The sequence below is a fragment of the Salvia miltiorrhiza genome, chromosome 5, assembly GCF_028751815.1.
Source record: "Salvia miltiorrhiza cultivar Shanhuang (shh) chromosome 5, IMPLAD_Smil_shh, whole genome shotgun sequence".
NCBI lineage: Eukaryota > Viridiplantae > Streptophyta > Magnoliopsida > Lamiales > Lamiaceae > Salvia > Salvia miltiorrhiza.
Genome location: NC_080391.1, coordinates 12,417,431 through 12,437,799, shown reverse-complemented (window position 1 = coordinate 12,437,799; position 20,369 = coordinate 12,417,431). Strand labels below are relative to the sequence as shown.

General features: G+C 35.0%; 1 protein-coding gene and 1 long non-coding RNA gene across 3 annotated transcripts; one reads left to right on the top strand and one right to left on the bottom strand.

Annotated features, from left to right (window-relative positions):
• Positions 1–1,922: 1,922 nt before the first annotated feature.
• LOC130986079 (peroxisome biogenesis protein 5) lies at positions 1,923–11,478 on the top strand. Of its 2 annotated transcripts, none has more exons than XM_057909355.1 (15): positions 1,923–2,371; positions 3,316–3,444; positions 3,524–3,680; positions 4,825–5,018; positions 5,347–5,595; positions 6,266–6,388; positions 6,698–6,865; positions 7,029–7,213; positions 7,942–8,188; positions 8,457–8,541; positions 8,788–8,897; positions 9,018–9,242; positions 9,817–9,882; positions 10,906–11,000; positions 11,068–11,478. In XM_057909355.1, the coding sequence occupies exons 1-15, from the start codon at positions 2,255–2,257 to the stop codon at positions 11,147–11,149; spliced, it is 2,232 nt and encodes a 743-aa protein (XP_057765338.1). In that variant the 5' UTR covers positions 1,923–2,254; the 3' UTR covers positions 11,150–11,478. The 2 variants fall into 2 exon arrangements, with proteins under 2 accessions (XP_057765338.1, XP_057765337.1); XM_057909354.1 differs by having other exon boundaries at positions 1,997–2,371; positions 7,020–7,213.
• A 7,357-nt stretch (positions 11,479–18,835) lies between these two features.
• On the bottom strand, positions 18,836–19,989 carry LOC130986077 (uncharacterized). Its single transcript, XR_009089160.1, has 2 exons — positions 19,709–19,989; positions 18,836–19,116 (listed from the first exon to the last, which is right to left on the bottom strand). It is a non-coding gene; the product is annotated as an uncharacterized LOC130986077 (long non-coding RNA).
• Positions 19,990–20,369: the final 380 nt, after the last annotated feature.

Sequence of the window (20,369 nt, the reverse complement as noted above, 5' to 3'; positions counted from 1 at the left end):
AAGTCTTTCATGCTTGTAGATCGCCTACTTTACCTTCTCAATCATAGTACCCCATATATCATAGACTAAGCGAAGACACGGCTTATCCGTGTCACAAGCACGAAGCATCTCATACAAATGAGTCGTAAATGAAAGTATATAGTCAAGCTTATCCCACCAAGTGTCATCTAATACTTTCATTTTAACATTGCTCGTCTTCTCAACATCATCCTCTCGATATGCTTCCCATTGCTCACTAATAACCAACTCAAGTAAACATCTCTTGATAAGCTTGAAACGCTTTAACATCACAATAACTGAAGCAAATCGAGTTGCAGCAATCGAAAACAACTTCAAAGGCACAAACTTGTTGAATATTGCCAAGCGCATTCCATGATTCATGATGAAGTTCTTGATCATGTTAGCATCTGAAGAAACATCAGAGATCCATGAACACAATTCATAGGTCTCTTGATTGTTTTCAACGTTCTTTGCGGCACATATGTTCTAAAGTGCCAAGTTGAGCGTATGCACAACACATGGTGTCCACACAATCCTAGGATATGTTCCTTCAACAAGGAGCCCAGCTGCTTGACAATTCTTCGCATTATCAGTGATCACTTGAACCATATTTTGAGGTCCAACATCTTCAATCACCTCCTTCATTAGATTAACAATCCACTGCATTCGAAAACAATCCACTCAATCACCTCCCCTAAACAATCTTTAACCTCCCCTAAACAATCCACTGCATTCGAAAACATAGGTCCACTCTCAGTGACAACCATGAAATTGATCAATGACCTTCTTTGTAAGTCACTCCATCCATCACTCACAATACTTATTCCTTTCTCAGCCTATGTGGTCTTGATCGGCTCCAACAGACGCTCAACATTTGCTCTCTCCTGCTCAAGCAAATGCGTCCTCAAAACATTGTACCCAGGTGGCACATAACCAACCAAATTGTTGGTTGCTGCTCCGAAAGTAAGGGTTTCTTGCCAAATGAAACGGCAAACCCGAAGAATAGAACAATCTTGCAATCATAGCATCCAACGTCTTCTTGCCTTGAACATTGAATGCCTTCTCAAGAGCCGATGAGCACCCTTCACTCCCATTTCTTTTCTTCATCGTGTAACTTGTATAGAGCTCATTTGAGTTAGTTTGGGGTTGGGTAGGCGGCAACGGAACAGATTTAGGCGCATTATTAGTCGTCATTCTCACTTCTTCATCTATTTACTTGGTCAAAACATTTTTTTACCGTATTTTTCACGTATTTTTAATTAAAAAAATAATTAAAAATTTTGACTAAAAAATACATATTAGGGAACATATTTTCCACGCATTTTTCACGTATCGTCCCCAGGACGTCCCCGGAACGCATACGTACAATCAGGGGGCGTCCCCGTGCTTCCTAGCTCTCAACAAGTTCCCCGACATCTCCGAAATCTCTGCAAAATTGTTGGTGAAAACATTTGCAGTTGGTGGAAACATCGTTATTAATGGCGCTGCCGTCTCTCACGAGGCTTTCCTGTCTGTGCCAGCCCCACCAGCCACCCTCACTTTTTATTGGCCAACCTTGATTTACACAAAAAAAATTATGAGATTGTGTAGTTATTCGTAGTTATATATTTTTCGTTACAAATTTAACTATTACTATATGATCATTGAATTTAATATTTAAGTTAATAAAAAATATTTTTCATTATTTATTAATCTAACTCAAACGATGACATTAATTTTTTTATATAATTTATAAATTATAAATATTCTCTAACCTATGTATCTTTTGAGAGAATGCACTAGTAATTTAAAAAAAAAAAACCCAAAGAAGTATAGGATATAGTATTTGGAAAAATAGGGTTGGGTTTGATAGGCCTGGACCGCCTGGGGGTAGGCGAGATAAATAGGACCAGGTGTAAATTATCAGTGAAACCAAAACAAAGCGTACAAAAACACCTTATCACAAAGTTTCCACATCCCAATAAATAATCTACACTATCTGAAAATAAAATAAAATAAAATAAAATAGAAAATATAAAGATGCATACCGGCCCCACCCAGTCGACTGGAATCGATCGACAGGGGTTATACATAGCAGCAAAAATTCAGAATTGTTTATGCTGTTTACTTCCTCACCTCAAACGTTTTTCTCTGCCTTCCAAGTTCCAAATTAAAATTTTTATTTCGATAATTCCGACCACAAGGGAACTACTGAATTTGGGAAAAATAAGCGGCGCCGAGCTGCCGTAGGAAGGGTTACCAGAATTCTGTTAGTATGGCGATGCGGGAGCTGGTGAGCGGCGGCGCCGCCTGCGCGGTGCCGGGGTCGTCTTCTTCATCTAACCCTCTTGGAGCTCTCGCCAACGCCCTTATTGGTTCATCCTCCAAACAGGTTCTCCAATCATTTCTCTTCTTTCAATTTTCTATTTTCATGGCTGAAGATTATGTCTTTTTTTTTTTTTTTTGGATTGGTGGCGTTCGTGGAAATTAATTGTAGCAGTTTTTTTCCCATGTTTTCATGCTAGTAGGAGAAGCACGATTGTCGTGTTAAGATTATGTGATCGAGCAATATAGCATTGCTTTTCGAGCAATTGCTGCCGTGCTCTGTTTGGGTTAGTTGACACGTGATACTGTAGAAGATTATGTTATGATAGTGGAGAGTGCAAATTGGCGCTGTAGTACTTGGGGTTTTATGTCTTCACATCACACTTTTCTTTCATTGTAATGATTTTTCCTATTTAGTCGAGATAAGCAAGTGTTTTGGCTTTCTCAACTATTGAGAGATTAGATTGATTGATGGAAGTATGAGCATTGTATTATTTTGATCACACTTATCTAGTAAATTGCATTAGGCAACTGCAAGGTTCTGCTGGTGATGTTTTCCTTTCTATTTGGCAAGAGTTATACACATGAGTATTCATGTTTTTAATGCAATTTATCGGTAGGTTATGAATAGGAGACTCAGACTGAAATGGATATGGAGTTGCCTAATATATTGTGTATCAGATGGGTTATCAGCTGTTCCAATGTTATACTTTCTGTTAGTTACCAGACAGTAGATGTATCATGTATTTTTATAACTCGCCCATTCTGAGAATTGAATGTAATATGACTTAACTCTTCACCTATGACCAGATTTGATTTATTAAACATTGTCTTTGGTGGTAAATACAAAATGCTGAAACCAAAGAAGAATCGATAGATGGATGTCAACCTATCTAAAGAAATAATTGTATTGGGTATTTGGGTTCTTTATATTGTTAGGTGCTCTCTAGAGTTCATATACTTTCGTCTCACACATAATAGCTGACAAGTGCTCTCTCTGTCGTCAAGCAGGAAAGGCTTCAAGAGATACCAACTGCAACAGCTACAGCATCAGATGGCAATTTGCATGCAGGGGTGGGAGAGCCCTTTGCTGCTGCCCTTCCAGGGTCCGAGCTTGAATATTTGCATCCTAATGCGCAGGTTGGTATTACTTTATCTTTTTCTTGCTGATTGCTGGTTGGATCTATTGGATAAATTTCATAATCTACTATATTTTCAGGGTTCAAAATTCCTTCAAGACTTTCACTCGATGGATCAAAATAGGTTTCCAGATGCTTGGGATGACATTCAGAGGCCTCAAATTCCTCATTATCAGGGAAGGACGGGGCCAACCAACTTTCCTTTAGAGCAAGCTCGGCTTCAACAAGATTTTGATGGTAATTTTGGAAGTTCTTTATCATTATTATGATGAGATCTTTGCTCTTCAAGTTGTGTTTGGTTGCGGGTAAATTCCATCCTATAGTATTAATGAACTAAGCTGATTCCTTCTAACACCATTTATCACATCAAATCAATTTTTAAGCACTATCTAACATTTGCAAGGAGAGCATTAGCCATTCACGTTCACTTACATCCTGACAACGACCTCATAAACCGAGCTTCCCTTATGCATCCAGCCGCTTCACTAATATCAACAGACGAATATAAAAGTTCAGCTTAGAACTCAGGAATGGAATATCCAGTGGATGAAAATATATGAAACCCAAATGTAAAAATTTAAGAACGCATGAGTTATCCCCAATCATAGATGGAGGGTGTATGGAATCACAAAGGAACATCAGGAAAGAAAGAACAAACTAAATTCTGTTGTATATTTCAATGTTTAACATCCAACATTGGGAGATGAATCAAGTAAAAAATGGGATAGGAACTGGCAAATTTGTTGTTTTATTAGCGATAACAGCTGAACTGAATTCTGGAAAATCACCATTTAGTTGGTTGTGGGAAATCCTGAACAGACTTGGTGAACAATGTTGGCATGTTGCAATCTATTTTTTCTCTAATGATCAATGATTGACGGGGACAGCTCTGAGCAGCAGTTAGATCAAGCCATTTAGCACAGTGGTCTGTTGATATTCCATATCTATGTGATAGCTAGAGTAGTGGTGTGGTGCAGGTATTCCGATTTGAGATGTTGGTGTAAGTAATCATATAAAAAGTTGAAACTACAGTCTCAATAGTTTGACGAGTTGCTGCAAACTGGAGTTGGTAGCACATAAAGTTCCAGTTTACACACGGTGTCATATTTTTGGTTGAGTTGGAAAAACATCCCAAGAAATTCTTGCATAGGTTGAAATATTGGGGGTGCGGTGTCATAAACTGTAATGTTGAGTGAAACCCTTGTTTCCCTTTAAATGTAATGGATAATGCCTATTGAGAGTCTTTTTGACTTTAGCAGATGTATTTTTCTCTTTTCAAGTAAGTGCCTCTTGTGTGCGTATTGGTTAATACTGCCTACCGGAGAACATTATGGATTGATTTATGCATTCCTGATCAGCTACATTGATTTTCTGATTGCAGGGCCACCTCAAAAAGTTTTGTCCAATTTTTTGCACTCATTTCTTCACAGCGATCGCGGTAGCATGCCTTTTCGTCCAGCTTCACTTCCTGTTTTAGGATTGTCTGAAGGTGATAAGCAATGCATACGTGATCGTAGCAGTATTATGGCTCGCCATCTTTTTGCAGACAAGAGTGAAGAATTTATTCACACACAGGTAGTTGTACAAAAAATTTCTCACAGGTTGAGTGGTTAGAGTATGTCCAAGTGTACTGCTGTCTATCCTTTGGAATATTTTAAACTTTGAATCTTCTAACAATTGTAGTAATATGGGGTTTTAGTGTCTTAACTTCTAAACATTGTCAAAGATGCTCTGCATATAAAATACGCTTATCTGTGTTTTTCAGCCCAGATATGATTATCTTTCTTATGGTTCTTTTAGTAGTGTCTAAATTTGAGTGTGTATCATTACAGTCTTTTGTTCCTTTTTTGAGGGTATCTGGCATTGCATTTTTCAGATAATTCTGTATTAACCATCATTTCAGGTTAATGCACTTCTATCATCTTTAGATATTGATAATGATATCCGAGCCAGAGGCCCGGTTCCTGGGAGATTTCCGGAGCTAGAGGAATATTGGAACGAATCACAACATATGAAACCTTTGTCTGGTGGTGCAGATGGATGGGTTTCAGAATTTTCACAACAGCGATTGCCGCATGACAATCCAAATATGTGGGTTCAGTCATTTGAAAGACAACATGGTGCAAATGGCTGGGCATCTGAATTTGAGCATGTAAGGAAGGGTTTCTTGTATTTTCATCGTGCAGTCTTTAACATTATTTGGTCTATCTGATTGTCAGCATTTTACTTGGTAGTTATTTGCGAGAAAGTCAGCTCTGTCGTAATATTCCCAGAAAAAGAGAATAATGGGAAGACGTTAAGTGTTACTACCTATTCAGTTTCAACTTCTGGACAACTAATTTTTGCTTGCTAATAAAGCATTTGGGCTTCAAGTGTAGTGTCTAATGCATCAGTGTTTTCTGTTTAACTTGGTGAGAATATTACTTCTTAGTTTTTAAGTTTATCTCGTAAAAGGAATGTAAAACCAGAATCGAAGTCCCTGGATGGTGTAACTACCATATTGTATCTTTTAAAGAAGATTAAATGTTTAGCAGTCTTGAGCTTATCTTACTTACCTTGGTGTTAGTGGTCATAGTGACTGCATACTCCTTATTCTGACACTCTTAACTATGACTATGAGAGAGAAGCTCTGCCCTCCACTTTTTTGCTGCATCTATGTAATTTCATATGCAAAGTAACAACACTGGTCAGTCCCCATTTATACGTTTCTCTCCCATTGCACTTGCTTTTCTTGGAAGAGAGCAGGTTTTATATTGATGCTGATGAATGCCATGCTTGTTTTAATTTTCCTTGCTAAATTTCAGATCCCCTTTAAATTTCAGGAGCACTCGCAACTTGCTTCGATTGATCAAATGAGAGCGACAGGTGTCCCTAACCTTGCTGCCATGGAGCAGACTCGCATGTTAGCTCATACACTAGCTCAAAATAATGACCCAAAGTTTCAGGTTACTTTCCATCTTGAACATGATCATGTTGTAAATACTTTTTTATACACTTTCATTTTGATATTTGCTCTCAGTGTTTACCAGTATGTACGAAGTTTTATATTCCTCAACCTGTTGTTAAAAATAACAGTAGCTCCCTATGACTGGATACTAAGTTTTGATGGTTAATTTGAGGGGTTCAATTGCAAGTTCAATGTATGACAAAGCAAGCCTAGTTGAGAATACATCTGCATACATGAAGGTCCTTGATTATTGAATTTTTTGATCACAATCTTGTCCTGATTTTTCTGTACTAATTTGGACGTATAGAATTCAAAGTTCCTCCAATTTGTGTCAAAGATGAGCCGTGGTGAGATCACTATTGAGGACAATCAATTCAAGCCAGCTGCGATTTCCGCACCTGGAGACTGGGCAGCAGAGTTTGAGCAGCAGCACAGTGGAGGCAGATCCTGGGCTGATCAGTTTTCCAATGAACAGGCAAGTACCGACATTATAAAGACACCTTGAACACATGCTTTTGGCAAAAAGCAAAATGTTCTGGAGTTTTGCTTGTATTCTTAAGACATTCCTTCTTCATTTCCTTTTAGTGATAAGACCAGTTAGCAAAAATCTTATCTTATCTTACATTCAGCTTTCTCAGGGACCACATGGCTGGGCAAATGAGTTTGCTACTGAACGTGGGCAACAAGGATTGGCAGAGGATGAGTGGGTGAATGAATTTTCCAAGTTAAATGTCAATGACTGGTCCGATGAATTTGAGCGTCAGGTTGCTGATGGAGTGCTTGGCGATTCTTCTGCTGATAATTGGGCTAATGCTTATGATGAGTAAGTCCACTACAAGAAATTGTGGGAATGTTACATTTTATTCTCATTTCTGTTACTTGTTTAATTTACATTTTCTTACCTTTGTTTTGTCTTGGTCTGTCAATGAATAACTATCAATCTGATTATCGTCATTATATCTCAATACTGAAAAGGACTTACTAACATATGTGTCCTTTAAGTGCGCCATTTTTTGTCTCAGTAGCAACCTCTTTTTGTGTAGTATAGGTGCATTTAATCTGATTCTTCATTTCTTCTAGACCAATTCTTCTTTTAAACTTACTTGTGCTGTTGTGCAAGGACTTTGTACTCTTCTTCTTCTTAGGGATACAATGACTTTCTACTCTTCTTCTTCTAGGGATACAAGGACTTTCTACTCTTAACATACACAAAATAATTTTGTTTGATTGAACTTGTGTGCCATTCGAACTTTTGTTTGTGTCTTGTTCCTTCACTGGAAATTGAGGTATCAAATTCACCCATGCACAGCAGTGCATTCCAGGAAATGATTTACTTTTGTTGGTTGTCATCAAGCGTTAATAGGAATACTTCATTGCATATGCGGCCATAAACAATGAGTGTTGTGTGGTTTCTGTACTAGCATGTCCTTGTATGTATTTTCTTTTTACTAGCATGTCATGTATGAGGACATGCGTCGCTGGATCTAAGAATTTTTTTATTAGAGTTATCCCTGTTAAGTTTCTTGGATATAAATGCGGTTCAACCTGCAGTTACCTAAATGAGCAAGCATCACTAAGGCAGAAATCAGACGCATCAAGAGGGGTATATGTGTTCTCTGATTTAAATCCTTATGTTGGCCGTCCTAATCCTCTGAAGGAAGGGCAGGAACTTTTCCGGAAGGGGCTTTTAAGTGAAGCAGTTCTTGCTTTGGAAGCTGAGGTTCTGAAGAACCCAGATAATGCTGAGGGTTGGAGATTGCTTGGTATAGCTCATGCAGAGAATGATGATGATCAGCAGGTTGATATATTGGACTTGCTACTTCTGTTTTTCCTTTTATTGGGATCTAAAGATTTCTGCTGCTTGAAATTCTTGTAGTATATTTTCATGTTTTTATAACTAGATATTTCTAAAATCTATGAGTACCCTACAATTACATCAGATTTCAATAATTAAAATTTGTGAGGATATTCTGGTATTTGTAAATAATTACAACTCTGGTAGTGTAATCTGTAATTTCATTGTTTTCCTCCATTTATTATCGTTAAGACAATTTCCCTTGTTCCAGGCAATTGCAGCCATGATGCGTGCACATGAGGTTGATCCAACAAATTTGGAAGTTCTTCTTGCTCTTGGTGTGAGTCATACAAATGGTAAGTAGCTAAAGCATTGAAGCTTAAAATAGCGTTCATAGCTTTCCCTTTGTTTGATTGGGCCTGTTAATTGTAATAGTGCGGTCACAAGGTCATTTATAGATCTCTCACGTTATTCAGTCTCACAAGGTCATTTATAGATCTCTCACAGTATTTTATGCTCACACTATGTTTTACCTCCAAAATATGTCATGTGTTCTAGCAATAACTAATGTGGATTTTCACTTTTGTTCATAAAACTTCCAGAGCTGGAGCAAGCAGCTGCACTAAAGTACCTGTATAGTTGGCTACACCATCATCCTAAATATAGCGCCATATCCCTTCCAGATCAGCCTGAGAATTTGTATTATGCTGATGTAAGTGTCTATGTAGACTGCAACATGCACATGAACGTTCACACACTATGATATTGTCTGTATTTATTATATATCTTCACAGCAAGAGTCTTTCTGATGGTTTGATTTGTGGCTGTATAGGTGGCTAGGTTATTTAACGATGCAGCTAAACTCTCTCCTGATGATGCCGATGTACATATAGTGCTTGGGGTGCTGTACAACTTATCTAGAGAATACGGCAAAGCAATTGAAGCTTTTCAGACATCTTTGAAACTCAAACCACGAGATTATTCACTATGGAATAAGCTTGGTGCAACACAAGCTAATAGTGTTCAGAGTGCTGATGCAATTTTTGCTTATCAACAGGTGATAGTTTATGTCCAGTAACGGTGGTGATTGATGGCATATATAATTTGGATGTGATTTAGATAATAGCATCTTGAAAGGCGTCTTTTCTGGTGCCATTTAAGATAAATAGGTGTACATACTAATGAGAAACTGTAATGTAGATAAAGCTTGAAATTGTTGCTTGACATCCACTACCACTATACTGGAGCACATGATATGGATTTCTCTAAGACGAGAGTAATCAATAAAATTTGAAACTAGAATTTAATATTGTTTTATTGCAGCAATTATTTAGCTTATTTGCATCTCATGAAATAGCATGTTAAATTTCAAAAACTGGAAAGGTATAAGTCACCAACTATTATTCACTTTTTCTTTAGTACCCTTGGACTTGATGCTGGAACTTCTTTTGTTTGATTTAATTTAATTTAATTATTTTCAACCTACTTTGTCCTTAACTGCTTGTGTGTCTGTTTCAACTGTAATAAGCTTTCACGTGCCCTTTCCCTACCACAGAATCCTGCAAATACACTTATTTTATTATCTCCAGATGGTAAAATGTTTCAATATTTTTCTATTTTTTGGGTTTCAGGCTCTAGATCTAAAGCCTAATTATGTACGTGCATGGGCAAACATGGGAATCAGTTATGCCAACCAGGTATGGTTAAACCTCACTTATAAAATTGCTCCTCGTTTTACAATAAAGAACTGTTGGTTGGAGAATTAATGCCTATGGCAGTGAAGCGGCATTAGCTGCATAAAAAGGATGCTAGACGCAGTTAAAGCTGAATACTTTGATGCTTTTCTTAACAATATAAGTGTTTGTTTGGTTCAAGTAGAGGAATGGAAAGAGAATGAAAGTAAATAAAGGGGATGAATGGTAACAATAACTGTTACTTTTATTAAGTGTTTGGTTCAACAATTAGCAAGGAATCACTAGTAAGGGATTCCCTTCTTTTGTTTCTCCTCTATTTTGAGGGGCAACAAATTAGGTGATTGAGTTACCCTCAAGTAAGGGTAATGGTTAACTCATTACCCAAATCAAAAATCAAACAAGTAATGGATTCAATTAATTGAATCCCTTTCCAAGCTCCAAAAAAGCCCAGCCAAACATGCGCTAAATGTAATTCTTGATTATAAGTTCTGATGAGCAAAACCATATATAAATGTAATGCTTGATGATGAGTTCTGATCAGCCAAATCATTTATAGTAATGCTTGGTGACAAATTTCTGATGAACTAGGGAGACCCATATTTTTCTTCATTGGTGATGTGATCTAATTTGATCATCAAATGGAAGTTCTAGAATCCCATACTTAATACTCCACTTATTTCACTTCTTCCTTTTTGGAGTTAATGAGTTGGTCACCAACCTCGATACGCAGACTTTTCAATTGCTTTTTGCTATGCTTGCCCAAACCCTTTGGTGTCAAATCCTTTTGTCTAATAAGGCAACTCAATCAGATACAATTCCCCCCCTCTCACACACACATATACACCTTAAACATGTAATGTATATGAATTTACAGAATAGAATTGTATTCAGCCACCAGATATGCACATCCTCTTAACCTATTCAGATATTGGCTCTTTTCATTATTCAGCAATGAACACTGAAGTCTGAGGGTTCCTTCAGCATAATATTTGATATTTGATTTACTTGCAATGTAAATCTGCTCAGGGCATGTATGAGGACTCTATCCGCTACTATGTCCGGGCACTGGCAATGAACCCAAAAGCAGATAATGCCTGGCAATATTTGAGAATATCATTGAGGTAACTAGCTGATATAATTCTATTTGTTAATTGTAAAAATATAAACTTTACACGCTACATTTTTCAGCTGTGCCTCGCGGAATGACATGTTGGAAGCCTGCGACTCAAGGAATCTCGACATCCTGCAGAAAGAATTTCCCCTGATATAAATTTGGTCGTGCCGAAGGCCTCTCCCGGGTGACTTCATCCCAGCTCAAACTCTGTAAAGGGATGGAAGATCGACCAATAAGTTGGTTTTCAAGTAAAACTGCCTGAGGCAAATTATGGTATGGTTTAGGATACTACAGTGTACAAGAAACCTGTCATATATGTTGTATCATTATATATATGAGAAAAGAATCGATACAGTACTAAGTATATAGCAAAAGTCTCATTGATTTAAAAAGGGTTCAAGAAGTCGAAGTCGATTTATTTTACATATCTGTGGTGGCAAATGTTAGAAGACTCAATTAATAAATCTGTGTGGTTACTGATCAAATAGACTTGTTGAGGGCGGATTACTAAATTTTTCAGTTTTGTCCAATGCTTACATTATGGAGTATATCACATGGATGCTAAGTGTGCATATGTGTATTACTTATCTAAACAGAAATCTCCAAGTATAGTTGTTGGCATTGGGTTTGATGATTAGGATGAAACAAAAATAATTTTAGGTATGGGATGAATCTAATGCACGATCTGAGAGAGAGAGAGAGAATCTGCTGTGGTTTCTCTCTCCAAAATCATTTGAGTAGGACAAGATTGTGATGGGATAGAGATGGTACCAATTCAAGCAGCTCCTTTATTCCATCTATTTTCCAAGTGGTAATGTAACCTTTGCTTTGGAGATATCCCTATCCATCTATCTATACATATGCTTGCTTTTCTATTTTAATAAATCACTGTTATTTTCACTCCAGTTGCACAATAGCAGCACAAATAATTGATTTGTAAAATAGTACGGGTTTATAAAATAGGAGTAATATAGAAATGTAGTATTATTATTAGCAGATTTTGGCAAGAGAGAGTAGATGAGGGGATCATCGTCCCTTTCACTGGATTCTATTTCTACCTCACAATCATCACTTGTCTCGTTTTCTATTCCTCCTACCTAATCTTCTTTTCTTTTCAGCAACTCTCTCTCTCTCACTAAATTTGATGCCCCAAAACACAACCCATAACTCCACTGGAATTAAACATGTCTGAGTTCATTTTGTTTTTATTTTTATTTTTAAATCATCTACTCCCTCCGTCCCAATTAAATATGACATAAATATTAAGAAACAAATACTAGTTTATAATAAAATAAGAGAGTAAAAGTAGTTTTTTTTAGGATATATTTGTAAAAAAAAAAATAGGAAATAGAAAAGAATATAATATTATTAAAGTAAAAAGAAAGATAATTAATTGTTTGAGGATCACAATGACATTTGGTGTAAATAATAAGTTGTTTATTATGCATTGATTTGAATATACCTAGTCATCTATGATGTACAATAGTTAGATAAAGAAATTAATAAATTATTTAAAAAAATATAAAACGGAATATTCTATTATAGAGTGTGTAGCTTTTACTATTGGAGAGTAAACCCATCGGAGATTCCCTTAAAACAAAACGTGAAGAAAATATTAAATATCTTGATCCCAAATAGCCTAATATGAATTCTTCAAGTTCTGAAAATAATGCACACAAAATACGACACATTTATATTGTCTTGTTATTCATTACTATATATTGCATTGTTCATCAATATATACAGCCCTGTTCATCAGTATATGTCTTATTCATTACAAATTTTTGTTTAAAAAAATTCATCAATATATACATCTTGTTCATTAGATATACGTTTTGTTCATTAGTATTATATGTCTTATTCATTGTACTCATGTTACACGAAAAATAGGGGGTCTCACTGGAGCGCGCCCCTATATATATATATATATATATATATATATATATATATATAGGGTTGAGTTTAATAAAGAATTATCTTTTTAATCATCATGAACAAATCTATATAGTTTACGAACAGATCAACATAACTAATGAACAGACGTATTTAGTAAAAATATAGAAAAAACTCGCCACCAGCAGGATTCGAACCCGGGGCAAATTGTTGTTCATGCGGTACATTGATCTGTTCATTAAAATTATAGATCTGTTTGTTTTTATTTTACGAATTCTCTATTCTCCACAATATTTAGCTTCTTTGTTGAACCCTTATATATATATATATATATATATATATATATATATATATATATATATATATAGGGGTTAATTGCTCATTAAATACTGAACTTTCATCCATTTCTGAGTTTGCACACAAACTTTGAATTGTGGCGTAATAATTACTAAACTTTTGATTTTATCTGATTTTGCTACTAATTCAAATTCCAGCCAAATACCAAGCTAATATATAATATGGTGTGCCAATTTTGATGTGGCGTATTTATTCTTGCGTGACAATTAGTTGGCAAAATAATATTTTTTATTTAATTTTTTATCAATAAAAAAAGAACACAAAGCAAATAACTCAAATTGTCAATAATTTAATACTCCATCCGTCTCACAAAAACATGAACGTTTTTCCATTTTGGGGTGTCTCACAAAAACATGAATCTTTCCATTTTAGTACATCATGGCCCACCACTACTTTTCCTTAATTAATTCATTACTCTCACAACACCTTTTAAGTGGGACCCATTTTCCACTAACTTTAACTCTCAACTAACATTTGTTAAAACTCGTGCATTTCTCTTTGTTCATGTTTTTGTGAGACGGAGGGAGTATATCAAATCAAATAATAGTATTTTTTTAGTTGAATTAATTAATTGAATAAATTCAATAATAGTAAGGGGATTCTTCGAATTTAGGTGTGTCAGCCAAATAATATTTTAATTATCAATAACTTAATATATAAAAAAAATTATTTAGCTAAGTAATAAAGTTTATTAAATTTTCATTATCTAAGGATTTTTTTTATAAACTATATATATTTATACTATTTGAATAACTTCTATTCTATATATTGGAGTAATCAGTTGTGTAATAGTGAACTAGAAAAAAATTGATTTGAACTTGAGAATTAAAAAATATTATTATTTGATTTGATATATTAGTGTTCTTTTTTTTAATAAGAAATCAACAATAAATACGTCTCGTCAAATATTGGCACGTCATATTAGCCTGATATTTGACCGGAATTTGGATTAGTAGCAAAATCAGATAAAATCTAAAGTTTAGTAATTTTCACGCTACAGTTCAAAGTTTGTGTGCAAAACTAGAATTGGACGAAAGTATAGTATTTTATTGGCAATTAACCCATATATATATATATATATATATATATATATATATATATAGGGTGCGGTTATAGTGAGAACCACACTTATCGTGAGAACATAAGAACCATTAAAATCAATGCATCTACTATATAAATTAATGCATTCGCTATTAAATTTAATGCATCCGAAAATAATAAAAAATTTGCTCCCTTCAGGATTCGAACCCAGGATCTGCATTCATCCACCAAGATGATGCATCCACCGTAGATCTTGATGATCGAATGGCTTAAAATGGTTCTCTGTTCTAATTTTATTTAGTGGTTCTTATTTGAACCTCTCCCTATATATATATATATATTATATATATATATATATTGCGTTATATGTGAGTATGTGACTGAAGAAAAAATTTCGTACTTGATTTTGATAAGATAATGTATTATTTTGGTCTACAATAAAACTATATAGTTTGTATTTATTATTTTAGCTAAAGGTTTAAGACACGTCCCTAAATTTAGCATAGGATTTATCTTCAAATTAATTTTGTTACGTAAATGAAATATTTTGTGAATTCTCTTAAGATCGTCGGAATAATATCGGCTTCCCCAAATAGGAAATTTAAAGATTAATGGATTAATGATTATTCTAATCAATGTGTGTGTGTGAGAGAGAGAGAGAGAGGGGAAGAGTGTCCCAACCGAGTTGCCGAAAAGGGACTGTTTTTAATTACTTTTATTTGAGACAAATAAAACATATGCTCCTTCTAAGTAAACCTACTGAAAAAATGTCCAAGTGAATCTCGCTCATGCAATAATCTGTAAATTATAAAGAAATAATAAATCATACTCCGTTCACAAAAGAGTAAAAAGTTATTTGAATTAGTACTGAGGATAATGGGCTATAGTCCAAAAATAAATAAAAAGTTTTTTTGTTAACGTTTCAAAAAAGAAAAATAGGAAGTTCTTTCGTATATGAATGAAACATTATAAAAATCAGTACGAAACATAAATTCTACCGTTATGCCACTTTTTAAGTATTCAATTTTTTGAATTCGATGGGTGTACTTGAATGAATATATATAGTCTGCTGTTTATTTTTATTTATTATTCTATTCGTCTCATTATTTATTGTACATATTTTTTCAACATGAAAATTAAAAAAAATAAGATTATAATGTATAAATATATGTAAATTTATGTAATTTATAGTGTAAAAATATATACAACTAGGTGAAATAAGTCATTTAACTTAAAACAGCTCAAATTAAAATAGTGTCATGTGTCATGAATAATGAGAATCAGAGAGTAGTATTTTTTTTCCACTGAGGACATGTTGTGCTGTTAATTAAATGCAAAGTAGTTCTTCTCCAACATGGCAATACGCCGATTTTTATATAAGAAATTAGTGAGTGGATTCTGATGCATGTAACGACTAAAAAGTAACAAAGATACCTAATTTTTCGCAAAAACGCATGATAACCTGACAACGTTAACAGAGGAAATATTCATAATAGAAGCAAGTACATTCAAAGGGAGCCAATACTCCTTCAACCATAGCTGTGATTTTTAAAATTATTTTTATATTTTAATGAGGCGTTTATTTTTAAAAATTAATTTCAATGAATAAAAATTATAAAGTTAATCTCTAAGTCGCTCCGTCCATATAAAAAATATCCATTTTAAAATAATACGAATTTTTTAATAAAATAATTGAATGTATTGTTAATTGAGTAAGAGTACCACTTTATTGTGAGTGGAAAATTTATTAAAAATAACTTGAGTGGAAAAAGGTTTTAAGTCTCAGCTGGGGGGAGGGGGGGGGGTGCAAATCGGGGAGGGAGAGTCGATCCTTTTTTGGCACCAACAATCAGGGCCGATCCTGACAAAAATAGGGCCCGGGGCGAACTAGAAAAAATGGGCCCTTTATTTATTATAATAAAAATACAATATGACAATTATGTATAAATAAATAAATTATTTTTTTATTATACAAAATGATTTCTTCAAGATTTTTTACTTGCAAGGTCATTTATAATCTCATTTGTTTCTAGGATTTCTAAAACATCTTTTTCAATAGATAAATTGCTAAACATCTTTCAACTCCCACTAGCCACTGCAATTGAACAGAATTTCTGTTACATAAAAAAATATATAATTTATTAATATACTAAATAGAATCAACAATCATTCGTATAAAATAAATACTGCAATTATAAATGAATAGAAAGCTTTGTTTTTTTTATACAGTTCACATACACATATCAAATATGTGGCCTATTATAATAGCCTATGCTAAACGCCTAAGAATCATTAGCCATTTATCTATTATATTTTAAACTTTACCGCAAAGAATCATTCAAATGCAATTAGTGATTTTAATTCTAACATTTAGAATCATTCAGTTTCGAAAATCAAATATTTCAACAGAAAATTAAATTGTACTTACCTGAAAAAGTGGAAATCAAAATTGATGATTGCCTTCAGTCTTCCTTTCAATTTGATCTCAATTTTCCAATACAGATGATCACTCACTTGATTGTAGAATGTAGATGAAGATTTTCAGTATGTAGATTGCAAGGAATTGATAAAATTGTGGTTTGTAGATTGAAGAATATTCTGAATATATAGTTCATTGTTAACGGTAGAAAATTTTTGGAAAAGATTTCTGGGATTGGCAAAGACTGTTTGCAGAAAAGAAGAAAAGATGAAAAGATCATGGGTGAACGGACAATCCCATAATTATATCTACCGAATCTGATCTGCTAAATAATATTTAAAGTTGTTTTATTTATTTTAAAAGAGTATTAATAATTATGATATTTTGAGCCCTAATTAATCAAATGGATACAATATTGTTGGGCCCAAATAAAAACATATCAATATACAAGTATATTTTTATTTAAATCGGGCCTAAAATATAACATAAATATTAAAGGTATATAATTTTTTTGGGGCCCCCAAAAATTATGGGCCCTGGGCGGTCGCCTATGCTCGCCCATGCCCAGGGCCGACCCTGCCAACAATGGGCAGGGGAGAGGAGTCTGGCGAAGGATTTCCCTAGACTTTTCCATCTTAGCACCAAACAGGGAGGGTTTATTAACAATATGGGCGTTCGGGTTGAGGGTCAGTGGAGTTGGGATTTATCGTGGAATCGGGATCTCTCGGGAAGAGAACTTGATCAGCTTTCTAACCTTTATTCTATTATCAGAAATTTTCAAGTGGTACCAGGTAAAAAAGACGGATGGAGGTGGAAAGCATCATCAAACGGTATTTTCTCCGTCAAGACGGCTTACAATTCATTGTGCCTTGAGACAAGCCCCCCTCAGCTCCAACAGAGAAGTGTTCGAGTGGAAACAGATCTGGAAAGCTCCAGCAACTTTTAAGGCTGTTACAACTGCGTGGAAAGTGCTAAAAGGGAGGTTGGCAACTTGCGACAATCTTCAAAAAAGACATGTGGTGATCACGATCACGATCACGATCACGGAGGCGACTTGTGCTCTTTGTAAGATAAAGACAGAGTCCATCGATCGCCTTTTCTTTGAATGCCTCAAAACGGAAGAAATTTGGAAGGAGATTCTTCTTTAGATAGGGAAACAGGCAGCAAGCCACCATAAAGCGAAGGAACATTTGCTAGCTTTCACCAATCGTGGTAACAAGGAGGATATTTCTTTCCTTTCCGGAGTTTGGATTTGTACAATTTGGTGCATCTGGAAAGAGAGAAATGAATGCAAGTTTAGCCAAATGAAGCTCATATGGATGCAGCAAAGCGTATTTTGCGATATCTCAAAGGCACACCCAACTTAGGATTGTGGTACCCAGCTGACGATGACTTAAAGCTCACCGGATATTCAGACTCAGATTTTGCAGGATGCAAGATTGATCGCAAATCGGCTTCGGGAACTTGTCAATTCCTAAGCAACAAGCTCATCTCATGGTTTTCAAAGAAGCAGACTTCAGTCGCCACCTCCACAACTGAAGCTGAATATGTTGCTGTGGGAAGCTGCTGTTCACAACTCCTATGGTTAGTCCAACAGTTAAAGGACTATGGGATAGAAGAAAAAGAAGTCCCAATCTATTGCGACAGCTCCAGTGCTATTGCAATCTCCCAGAATCCAGTTCATCACACCAGAGTCAAGCATATTGCCATTCGACATCACTTCATTCGTGATCACGTCGAAAAGAAGGACATCTCTGTTGAATGGATTCCGACTGCAGTTCAGAGAGCGGACTTGCTGACCAAGGCTCTTCCAGAAGAAAGGTTCAATGATCTGTGTGGAAGGATCGATGATTTATGCTTAATTGTTCTAAATTTTGGGGTTTTCATGTGCATATTTTAAGTTAAATCTTCTGGAAATTGGTGCGTTTTATGGTGTATTTTATGCTTTGCAGGAGATTTAGGTTTTCGAGATGAAGAGTGCAAAATTTTGGAAGGAATCATAAGCGCCAGAGAAATCCTATTCGCCAGAGAAATCAAAGCTCAGAGCAGCTGTCACAGCCCACTATCCCAATGACGGGTTAACCGGGGTTATGACTTTGGGTGAACAATAAGAAATGGAAATGGACAATTACTTAACATTAAAGTATATGGAAATGTCACTCATAGATAAAATGCTAGGATCATATATGATTATTTGGATACTTATAAAACATACACATAAATGAGAACTGATTAAGGTGGGTTACCCAATAACACGTGTCACAATTTCATAACATAAAGTTATCCTAATCAAAGTGTTTTGCAGCGGAAAACGTGTGAGATATACATATGAAGATGTATACTCAAGGTTACATTTCTTGAAATGTCAAAGGAACACCCGCTCAACATCATTCCATTCCATCAGCTGCTCAACCTGCACATTTAGAAATACATGCAGGGCTGAGTATAAAAATACTCAGTGGGCATAGCCGAAAATACAACATGCATACATATATAAATTGAACTGCCATAACAGTAACACACAGGGGTTTTCTTAAATGACCTGTGCTTACTAAAATATTTCTTTCATTTTCATAAAGTCGATCGGCCGATCATTTTCCTTCATATGATCCATATCTGTTCCTTTCTGTCACGCGCCGGGAAGGAGGCCTCCTTACCACGGACGCCAAGACCGGTCGCAAGCGACTCGCGGTCTCCATAAGTGTACACGTTAACCCTAGCTAGCGACCTTTGTCTAGCATAGGATCCCAATTGGATTTCCTTTAAAGTTGGCGAACCAACACAGATAGGATACATATAAAAACATAAACATTTTTGGCAGTCAATCATTTCATAAACTTTTCATTTCATAAACATTTTCATTTTCATTTCATAAGAGTCATTTATCATTTGGGCATAATAATAAACTGAAATTAACAGTTAAAATCATCTCATGCATATATTCGTATAAGAGGCCTACGACACGCAGGGGATCTCTATATACGTATAGTAAAAGTAATGCCCACCTGGATAGGCAAAGCCTGAAGATCATAATCACATAACCTGTCTTGGGAAAACAGTGCTAATCCCCTTGGTCCACAAAGCCTACAAGAAATTCTATTCTTAATAGGTCTCCTTGAATCTAATCTTAAGTCATGGTGTAGTGCTTAACATTCTATGATTCACTTAGCCGGGTTTTTAATGAATAAATAATTAAAAACATTTCTCTTGAGTTAAGAACACCAACAATATTCTTACTCATCTTTCTTTAATAATTGGAATTATAAATAAAACCAATTAAATCATAAATACTTTTATTGCAAAATATAATGCAATTTCATGTCATGCTTAGCATATAATAAGTAATTACTTATAATATGCACATAATAATAATTTATTATTATTATGAAAACTAGTCTTTGAAAATAATTAATTAAACTAATTAATAGTTCAATTAATTAAAATAGGGAAACCATTTAAATAGATGAAATAGAGCCCATGCTTAAATAAATAATAGCCCTTATAAATTTAAAAGATGAGGCCCAACTCAATAAAATAGACATGGTCCTATTAAAATAAAAACAAGCCCAAACATTTATTAAAATCGGCCCAAATAATTTAACTCGGCCCAAAATAGGAGCCCAAAACCCCAAGCCCAAACCTAGCCTAACTCTCACCCTTTCCTCC

Bases quoted from the DNA above. Each gene is read 5' to 3' on its own strand.
- LOC130986079 (XM_057909354.1), top strand. From the start codon at position 2,255: ATGGCGATGCGGGAGCTGGTGAGCGGCGGCGCCGCCTGCGCGGTGCCG. The intron at 3,445-3,523 runs GTTGGTATTACT...CTATATTTTCAG, and splicing joins ATTTGCATCCTAATGCGCAG to GGTTCAAAATTCCTTCAAGA. The intron at 9,243-9,816 runs GTGATAGTTTAT...TTTGGGTTTCAG, and splicing joins CAATTTTTGCTTATCAACAG to GCTCTAGATCTAAAGCCTAA.